Below are 10,230 nucleotides of genomic sequence, written 5' to 3'. Positions count from 1 at the left end.
CCTAAATTCATTTTAGATGGCAAACATGGGTCCATATGCTTTCTTCATGGCGACCATGAGCCTAAATTCATTCTAGATGGCGAGCATGTATCGATATGCATCCTAGATGGCGAGACATTGACGCATATTCATCTAAAATGGCGAGACATGGGCCCACATGCGTCATAGATTGTGAAACATAAGCCCATATGTATCTTAGATGGCGAGAATGGGCCCATATGCATAATAGATGGCAGGCATGAGCCGATTTGCATCCTAGATGGCGAGACATAGGCCTATATGATTTATAGATGGCGAGACATACGCACATAATTATCCTAGATGGGGAGACATTGTCCAATATTCATCCTAGATGGCGAGACATAGGCCCATATTCATTCCAGATGGCGAGCATGGGCTGATATACTTTCTAGATAGCCAAACATTGCCCATATGCATCATAGCTGGCGAAACAAGGGCCCATATGCATCCTAGATGGCGAGACATAGGTTTGTATTCATTATAGATGGCGAGACATGGGCCCATATTCATCCTAGATGGAATGACATAGGCCTATGTGCATCCTTGATAGCAAGACAAAGGCACATATTCTTTCTAGATGGTGAGACATGCGGCCATATGCATCCTAGATGGCGAGCATGGGCCTATATGCATCATAGATGGCGAGCATGGGCCCATATGCATCATAGATGGCGAGACAAGGGCCCATATTATCCTAGATGGCGAGGCATAAGCCCATAAGCATTATAAATGGAGAGCATGGGCCCATATACATCCTGTATAGGCATAGGTCCATATGCATCCTAGATGGAGAGCATGGGCCCATATACATATCCTGTATAGGCATAGGTCCATATGCATCCTAGATGGCGATCCATAGGCCCATATGCATCCTGTATGGCCAGACATAGGCCCATATGCATCCTAGATGGTGAGCCATAGGCCCATATGCATCCAAGATGGCTAAACATGGGACATATGCATCCTAAATGGCTATACATGGGCCCATATGCATCCAAGATGGCGAGCCTGAGCCGATATGCATAATAGATGGCTAGACATGGGCCTTATGCATCATAGATGGCGAGAATGGGCCGATATGCATCATTGGTGGCAAAACATTGGGCCATATGTATCCTGCATGGCGAGATATAAGCCCATATTCATCCTAGGTGGTGAGACATGGGCTCATATGCATCATAGATGGCGAGACATCGGCCCATATGCGTCCTAGATGGCGAGACATTGGCTCATATGTGTCCTAGATGGCGAGACATTGGCTCATATGCGTCCTAGATGGCGAGACATGGGCGCATATGCTTCCTCGATGAAGAGCATGGGCCTATATGCATCATAGATGGCGAGCATGGGCCCATATGCATCATAGACGGCTAGACATTGGCTCATTTGCATCCTAGATGGCGAAACATGGGTACCGATTCATCATAGTGGCAATACGATGGTCCATTTTCATCTTATATGGTGAAACTATATGCTTTTATAACCAGGTCACCAGCTCATATGTTATGTATGCTTGTAATTCATGTCGAAAATAGCTCATTGAGCTTATGTTTCTTGTTAGCATATACAGTCAAACGCCGTTGACTCGAAATCCCAGAGACTGGCGAAAATACCTCGAGCCTCATTAAATTCGAGCCAAGCGGGAATGCTTACTTTTAGTTTATAGAAATCGGTGCTTAACATCCAGTTCGAGCCATCGAGGAATTCGAGCCATGCGATTTCGAGCCAACGGGGTTCGACTGTACCTGACTTTAGATAAAGATTCTCGTATCTTGTGAACATTGGCCCGTATTCATCCTTGATGGCGAAGCATGACCCCATAATAATGTTATATGGCGAGACATGGGGAATGTTTTTATTCTAAATGGCAAGACATGGGCCCATATTCAGTCTAGATGGCAAAACATGGGCCCATATCTATCATAGATGGCGAGAAGTGGGGAACATATTTATCCTAGATAGCAAAATATGGGGCTATATTCATCCTATATGGCGAGAAATGGGGCCATATTTATCCTAGATGGTATGACATGTGGTCATATTCATTTCTGATAGCGAGACATGGGCCCAAATTAATCTTATATGGTGAGACATGGGGATCGTTTTCATTCTAGATGGTGACACATAGGGCCATATTCATCCTAGATGGCGAAACATGGATTCATATCCATCCTTAAATTGCGAGGGGTCATAATGGGTCATATTCATCCCAGATGGCGAGACATGGGGTCCATATTCATCCAAGAAGGCGGGATATGGGGCCATATTCATGACATACTAGTATAGCGAGACATTGGCCCATATTCATCCCAGATGGCGGAACATGGGGCCATATTCATCCCAGATGGTGGGTCATGGGGTCCATATTCGTCACATATGGTGGGACATGGGGTCCATATTCATAACAGATGGCGGAACAATTGGGGTCCATATTCATCCTTGATGGCGAGCCATGAGGGTCATATTCATCCCAGATGGCGGGACATGGGGGCCATATTCATCCCCGATGGCGGAACATGGGCCCATATTCATCCCAGATGACGGGACATGGGGTCCATATTCATCCTCGATGTCAGGACATGGGCCCATATTCATCCCAGATGATGGGATATGGGCCCATATTCATCCCAGATGGCGGGACATAGACATGGGCCTATATTCATCTCAGATGGCAAGACATAGTGACTATATTAAACATATGTGGTGAGACGTGCGGACTGTATTTATCCCAGATGGCGCGATATGGGCCTTTATTCACAAGGATGACGAGGCATGGGACTATATTCATCCTATATTGAGAAAAAGGGGCCATTGTCATTCTAGATGTCGATACATGGACCCATATTCATATCAGATGGCGAGGCATGGGGCTTTATTCATTCTAGATTGAGAAAAACGGGCCCATAGTCATCCTAGATGGTGCAACATGGGACTATATTCATCCTATATGGTGAGGCATAGGACTATATTCATCCTAGATGGCGGAACAAAGGGGCCATATTCATCCTAGATGGCGCGATATGGGCCTATATTCATCTAAATGGCGAGGCATGGGGCTATATTCATTCTAGATTGAGAAAAAACAGGCCCATATTATCCTATAGATGGTTAAACATGTGCCCGTATTCATCTCAGATGGCGAAATATTTGGCCCATGTTCATATACTAGATGACAAGACTAGGCGCATTTTCATTCTAGTTGGCATAGAGACATCTAAGATGGATATGGAGCCATGTTTCGCCATTTCGGATGAAAATGGACATGCAATCTTCCCTGGCCGTTTAGTTAAGGCCCCAAGGAGCTATTTCTCATGGAATATTCACAAATCAGGTGACTGTCAATCCAATCCAGAACCACAATACAAGTTTCCTTGCGGAGCATATCAGAATAAAGCCATGCCGAGCAAACCAACCACCTGTACCATGTGACACTAACATGTAACATCAGGTACCATACCAAGGGCATGCTTGAATCTGCCGTGTTGCCTTGCCTCAAGGACTATGGATGGACATGCCTTACCTATGGCATACCAAACTTTTTGTCAACTCATCTTCACATGATATCTGCTGATACCGTGTATACAGACACTGCCACCAACAATATACTTAAATGTCCAGTACATGAGTACATCACATAGCTTCAGTTCCATCTCTTGTTCGATCGGATCGCCCCCAGTCTGCATCAGCTCTTCGATCGTGTCCTGGTAATCAACTCTTCGCCAAGAGATCATCCATCTGCAACCAATTGTATAAAACCAGTAAATTCCTTTGTCTGGTTAAATTTCTTTAATTCTTAAATTTTAATCTGAATTGCCTGTGCAAATTTACCGAAAATGCCCTAGCTACAAAACACGAGCCAACGGGAGACAACGGAAAAAAACTTTAATAAAAGAAACGCAGTTCCTACATGATTAAGGAATAATTGAGCTCAAAGCAAGATGTCGACATCGCACACACGGGTGCCAAACAAGACCTCCCAAAACAGGGGCGTGATCGTCAAGCCGTAGTGGCGTCATTATACAGTAAACTATGTACATGTAATATGCGAGTCTGTAGAAAATTAGAACGCAAGGGGACTTATATAAGTGATGAATCGGAACACAGCGAAACTAACATGATTGAAAATTGTTGTAACAGAAGAAAATCACTGGGGTCGTAAATGTTCCAGGGGCTCCCAGTAGTAAAGCCGATAAGAGCTAATAAGAATTAGAGCGGTAGAGCTTCTAAGAACTTAAGTCAAGACTGAGGTACTAAGAACTAGTAATAGTTGCTAGTTTTAGAGATACTTTGATGCATTGATATATTATAAATGCATATTAAGAAGTTTAAAGAGGCTTTGTTAAAGGACTAATAAAAATAAATATTGACGTTATTCTTGAAAGCCATTGGAATCCGTTTTTGTGGTAATTTTCGGCTTAGTCATTCCATAGCCATTAACCTAAAATGTCATGAATTCGCTGAATTATATTTCTACATAAATGTATGTCTATCTATGATTTAATATTATCGGTACCACTATTCTCATCGTTGGCAACCACGGTGCATTTTCCGTTACACTTCATATGAAACACAACAAAAATGGCCGAAGCATGGCGCAGTAGTTTCTTGCTTTTCTATGAACAGCAGTTATTTCCTAAATATTGAGGTACAAAAAAATTGGAACAATTTCATAATTGAATTCCTTTCTGAACTTAAAAGGGCTGTCTCACGTATGATAAAATAGCGAAAAAAAGAGAAAATTATCGAAAACTGACATAAACTTGGCATCGATGTGTACAATGCATGGAAACTTACTAACTAAAGTACCACATAGTTCACAATTTATTTAAGTTTAGCAGTTATTTCGTATTTTTCCATTAAAAAAGATTACTGGGTATGTCTACCAGGAAGAATTCATTCCTTATGCGTGATTGGCTAGTCGGTGTTATCACGTGATATTACCGAGGTAGGTGTATAGCTTAAATATGTCACGCAATTTGTATTTAAGCCTTTGTAGCTCAGTGAGTAAGACGCTGGACTTCAATATTGACGTGGGTTCGAACCCGGTTTCCAACACAATTTATTTTTTACATTTAGGTACTTTTTTTACAATTATGATATCAAAGCGTAACACATTCTATTAGATAATTGTCCTGAGATTCGTTACAGAAAAAACTTATTTTGGTGCCAATCTGTGACACAGTCCCTTTAAAATATTGACATAATCACTTATTTCATTACATTACTACATTTCATAGTGTTTTTAAGTACACCATAGTGAATTCTTGCAGTTCTTATAAAGTAGCTCTTTTATATATATCTAGTAACTCTAAGCAGCTGTTAGTGGCATTTAGCAGGACCCGTTCGAGGCACATACATGTACAATCCTGTGACAAATAAAATCTGGTCGACAAGTATATTTGAAATGTCCAAATCAGGCCTGTCGGAAATCACCCGATGTCTTATTTCCCTGTATCCCGGGCCTCACGGTGGGGTAACACATTGATACCTAATAGCTGGTGAATCGTAAACATGTTAAAAAATGCCATGTTTGCCATTATTAACCGTGTAAAAGTCCGTGTCTTAAATGAGAATACTGTCATTTCTGAAATTGACGGCCATATTAAACCCGGACTGTTAACCGCACGAGAAAATGGATTGGCCTTTTCATTTATATATAGAACGAAAGTCGGTCAGGTTCTTTCCTTAGTAACTGGGGAAATCCAGAAAAAGAAAAACGGGAAATCCGGATAAGTGTGTACACTTTTTGTAAATCAACATAAAAGAAGTAAAACAGTGCAATCAAATGACAGAAAATGCACCAAATGGTAAAAAAATTGAACATGAGTGATCAATACGTCCGACCTGTTGATTTTATCAATTTTATATTAGCAAATCTATTTTTAGAGTGCATTGCTCTATAAAATAGCATTTACATACGGGCACTTGTTCATGACCTGATCGTTCATTGGCCGAAGAAGTGATCAGCACTGAGATATTCAATTAATGCAGTCAAATGTAACACTGCTTCTGATTGGTTGAATGGTGGAAGTGGTCAGTTACTCGGTTTGGCTTCTACAAATTATTTCAGATTTCATGTCCCTTAAAAAAGCCTTTATTTACTAAAACACTCAATTCCAGTCAGCATTAAACACTTTATGTATACTGTTATGGGTGATAAAATTAAAATCATTCTCGAAACTACTTTTAGCTTCTATTGCGTCTTGTCCAATCAGAATCTAGCTTTCTCCCATAGTTATTGTCGATACATGATGTTGAGAATTAGCGGTGTGATCTACAAAGTCATTCTTTGAAATTTGTGAAAATTTTCAACACTTTTTGCAGGTAAAACTTTAAAATGTATAGCTTATCTTAAGTAATAATTATTTTTGGTGTTCTGAAATATGTTTTGACGGTAAATTTTGGTGACAATATATGAAAATTATCACATTTGAATGCGCTTCTGTTTTGATAATTTTGTCCAAAAAATCGACCGAAATGGCGATCAAATCACTCTTTTTGCATAATGCATATTTTGCACATTCAAATATAAGACTTGATATGGGCCATGGTTGACTTGAACAAGTGTGATAGTGTTTGTGGACAAATATTTCTCAATTTTCTTCAGTACTACACGTGTTTCGGATAGAAATAAACACTGTATCCGAATTTGATTGGGCCAACAAGTTTACTCGTCAAGTATGGGGCCATGCGTCACGCATGAGTGAACTCACACAAAAAAGTTTTGTTTCTGTTCATTATATGTTTAGAATGATAATTCCCATGCCTTCAAATGACCAAACATTGTACCTTGACCACATTACCAGGAAGTAGCTTTTGTTTTGTTGAGGTTTTATAGGTCATTAGATTTGGTGTGTTTGAAAATGAAAATGGTGTATTTTGGTACTGGTCAGATTGGGAAAATTTGCATATTTTCCTGCGAAATTGATCATTTCAACATAATAACTTGTTTTGGATATCAAAAAGCTTTGGAGGTAAATCTTTTCAAGTATCATTATCCCGTGTGTAGGTCCAACCAAACCTGCCAAAATTTCACTATGTTTTTTGAGTTCACTGGTTCATCACGAAACTGTATAACAGAAATACTACTGGTTTAATGTTTCTGGTGTATGGCCACAGGTTGCAGCTTAAATGTGAGCAATATAATTTTTGTTTTTACAGTTAATACAGTGCACATTGTATTCCATGATGTCTGTCAACTGGTTTGTTATTATTCTTAATCATTTCAGGACTCTATTGCCCTGCAGCCTCTTTTTCAAATAAAAATGACCACGTATCTACAATAGAGGAACACAACACAAAAACCAAGGATGGCAGATAATCTGGGAGGCTTGTTTGACTCTGACCCAGGTTTTCTTGAAGAGCTTGCCAGTGGAGCAGGTGTGTACTGATATAAATTTACATTGTTCCATAGATCTATATGAATTCCGAACTGACTCTTCATTATTTATACAAAATAGTTACTGAAATTCAGTTTTTGTCTTAATTTGTTCACACCACTAGCTCATTCGGGCTGGTAAGCCTTAATTTTTCAGAGCACTAGCCTGTTCAGACTGGCTTCTTAGCAAAACTACTAGCTCAAAAGCTTTTTCACTAGCTTGAAAAATAAACACTATTTCAACCAATTGAGGTATATATTTTTGGATGATGCTTTCAAAAAAATCATGAAAAAAATCTTCGTTTTCATTAACACCAATTTCACATCAAAATTAGAAATCCAGTCTTTTCTCTCTCTGAAGGACATAGTGATGACGAAAACCAAATCTTAAGACATTTCCATGTCCCTATCATCGACATCATCACTTAAACATCTTTTCCCTTCTTCAGACGCCTTTTTATTCGCACAAAATAATCGCTTGCTATTATGTTGAACTGCTATATTGATGCACCTCTACTAAGATTCAATATGTATTTAGTGATCCAGATGATGTGCTTAAACTATTATGGCATCATTGTTTTGTGCGTAAATAATAAATAACTGACATTTCAAGTCAATTTTTAGACAAAATTAATTTTTTGAGAGTATAATTGTTTAAAAATAGATTTTAATCATTACTATTATTGAAAAAGCACTAGTCTGAATTTCTGCTAGCCTGAAACAAAGGTCACAAGCCCCGGGCTTTGGGCTAGTGGATAATGACCAAGACTGGTCAAATGAGCGCTTTTTTCAATGTGATTTTTTTTTAAATTGGTGAAGCTTGAATGAATTGCATCAAAACTGAAAATATCTTGTAATTGTTTTAGATGACACTGGCCAGCCACAGCCTCAGCATGGTATTCCAGGAATGATGCAGCAGTCAGGTCCTGGACAGATTCCTGGCGGGATGATGCAGCAAGGCTATGGCGCTTTGGGTGCGGGCATGCAGCAGGCCCCCGCCCAAAGCTCCTTCCAGAACATGCAATACCCGACACAGCAACAGCAGTTTCAACAGCAGAACTTTGGACCTCAATATAACAGCCAGCAAGTGTACAGTCCACGTATGAACCCTAGTCAGCAGCCGCAGGGCCATATAAATCCTATGATGTCGCCAAATCATAGGAGCCAGTTTGCAGGTCAGCCAGTGGGACATCAGATGTACCCATACACTTCTGGTAGCTCTAGTCAGTCAGGGCCTCGCTTGCCAAATCCTGCCCAACAGCAAAGCATAGGGCAGATGCCGGGTTGGAATCAGAATCCTGGAATTTATAATCAGCAACAACAGCAACAGCAGCAGCAGTATCTACCTCATAACGAGTATTCCATTCCGAATTCCAGCAATCAGCAGATGCCACATATGCAACAGACACAGCAATACCCAACACAAGCCCAGCAAAAGCCTGGCATGTATGTGCAGAGAATGACCTCATCTGGATCTTTGAACAGATTACCAATGACTCAAACTCCAAGTAGTCAAGCAAACATTGGAATGCCTCAACAGATGTACACCCAACAAGGAATGATGGGTTCTCAGAACTTTCCAAACGTGAATATGTCCAACCCCATGACCTCAGACCCCATGATGATGCAGAAAACACAGCCACAACAGCAGTATGTACAACAGCAACAACAGCAGCAGTTTCAGCAGCAGTTTCCATACCGATCACCTCCACATGTTCAGCAACAGAAAAAGCTTGCTGATCATAGCATGACACCGCAGCAGCAACAAGCAAGCATGAGGTTTTCTCAGTCCAGCCCAACGCAGACTAACATCCCTCAGAGCCAGAGAATACCCTCTTACAACGCCATGCAGAGCAATATGAACCAGCAGCCTCGCCCAAATGTGCCAATGCTGTCTCCACGTCCCACTCCTCCTCCCCCCTCCCCATCTGTTACTCCAGGGATGCTCTCACCCACAGGGTCATCCTCCTCCCACCAGGGAAGCTTTAGCCAGATAGACTCCTCACCAAACCCGAACCAACCAACCTTACAACCCCAACAACAAAATAGTGCTAGTGCTCTGCCGACAACAGTATTGGAAAATGCTTCAGGTGATATGAACATGTCAAACTTTCCATTCAATCAATCATCAAATATGAACCAACAAACACCAACTATTAATCAAAATCAACAGCAGAATGTGAAAGCCAATGGACCATCAGGAAATGTTAGTCCTGTGAAGAATGTTATGTCTCCTACAAAACCAGTTACATCTCCACAAAATGCTAATATCGAGATACAGAACCTCAATCAGCAGATTCAGCAACTGTTCAACATGCCACAGACTCCGAACACACAACAGAAGATCCATGAATTGCAGGAGAAGGCTCAAACTCTGAAGTCTCAGCAGTTACAGCAGTCACCCAGACCTGTACAGCAACAGGTACAAAATTTGCAGCAGCAGCCACTGCTGAGTAATATACCTGCCACTGTTCAAACTCCAGCTGTAAGTCAGCAACAGCAGCAACAACAGCTGCCAAACTCTTCATCACCTCAACAAAAGTCCCCACCAAATACTGCAAAACAAAGCCCTAAACAGCCCGCTATTAACAACCAACAGCAGCAACAGGAGACAACTCCCTCACAACAACAACAACAGCAAGTGGTGTCACCAAATCAGCAGCCTGTAAACAATCAACAACAGCAACAGACTGCAAGCTCTCAGCCACAACACACACTAGCTAGCAGCGTGCAGCAGCCATTAATGCCGCAGCCCAGCATGGTCCAGGCACAACAAAACCATGCTCCTGTAAGATTTTTTCTTTGTTTTTGTTATGATTTTAGAATGTATT

The 10,230-nt window shown here is 41.0% G+C and overlaps 1 protein-coding gene across 14 annotated transcripts in view; it reads left to right on the top strand.

Moving 5' to 3' along the window:
• Positions 1–6,261: 6,261 nt before the first annotated feature.
• LOC128245103 (chromodomain-helicase-DNA-binding protein 8-like) overlaps positions 6,262–10,230 on the top strand; it is a 55,029-nt gene continuing 51,060 nt past the window's right edge. For all 14 annotated transcript variants that reach the window (XM_052963326.1, XM_052963336.1, XM_052963323.1 and 11 more), the window contains exons 1-3: positions 6,262–6,345; positions 7,251–7,401; positions 8,266–10,187. In XM_052963326.1, coding sequence (XP_052819286.1) covers positions 7,332–7,401; positions 8,266–10,187 — 1,992 coding nt within the window. In that variant the 5' untranslated portion in view covers positions 6,262–6,345; positions 7,251–7,331. The remainder of the gene's footprint in view (positions 6,346–7,250; positions 7,402–8,265; positions 10,188–10,230) is intronic.

The sequence above is a fragment of the Mya arenaria genome, chromosome 8 (assembly GCF_026914265.1).
Source record: "Mya arenaria isolate MELC-2E11 chromosome 8, ASM2691426v1".
Lineage (NCBI taxonomy): Eukaryota > Metazoa > Mollusca > Bivalvia > Myida > Myidae > Mya > Mya arenaria.
The sequence above is the reverse complement of the archived record's forward strand: the minus strand, read 5'-3'. Positions and strand labels throughout refer to the sequence as shown.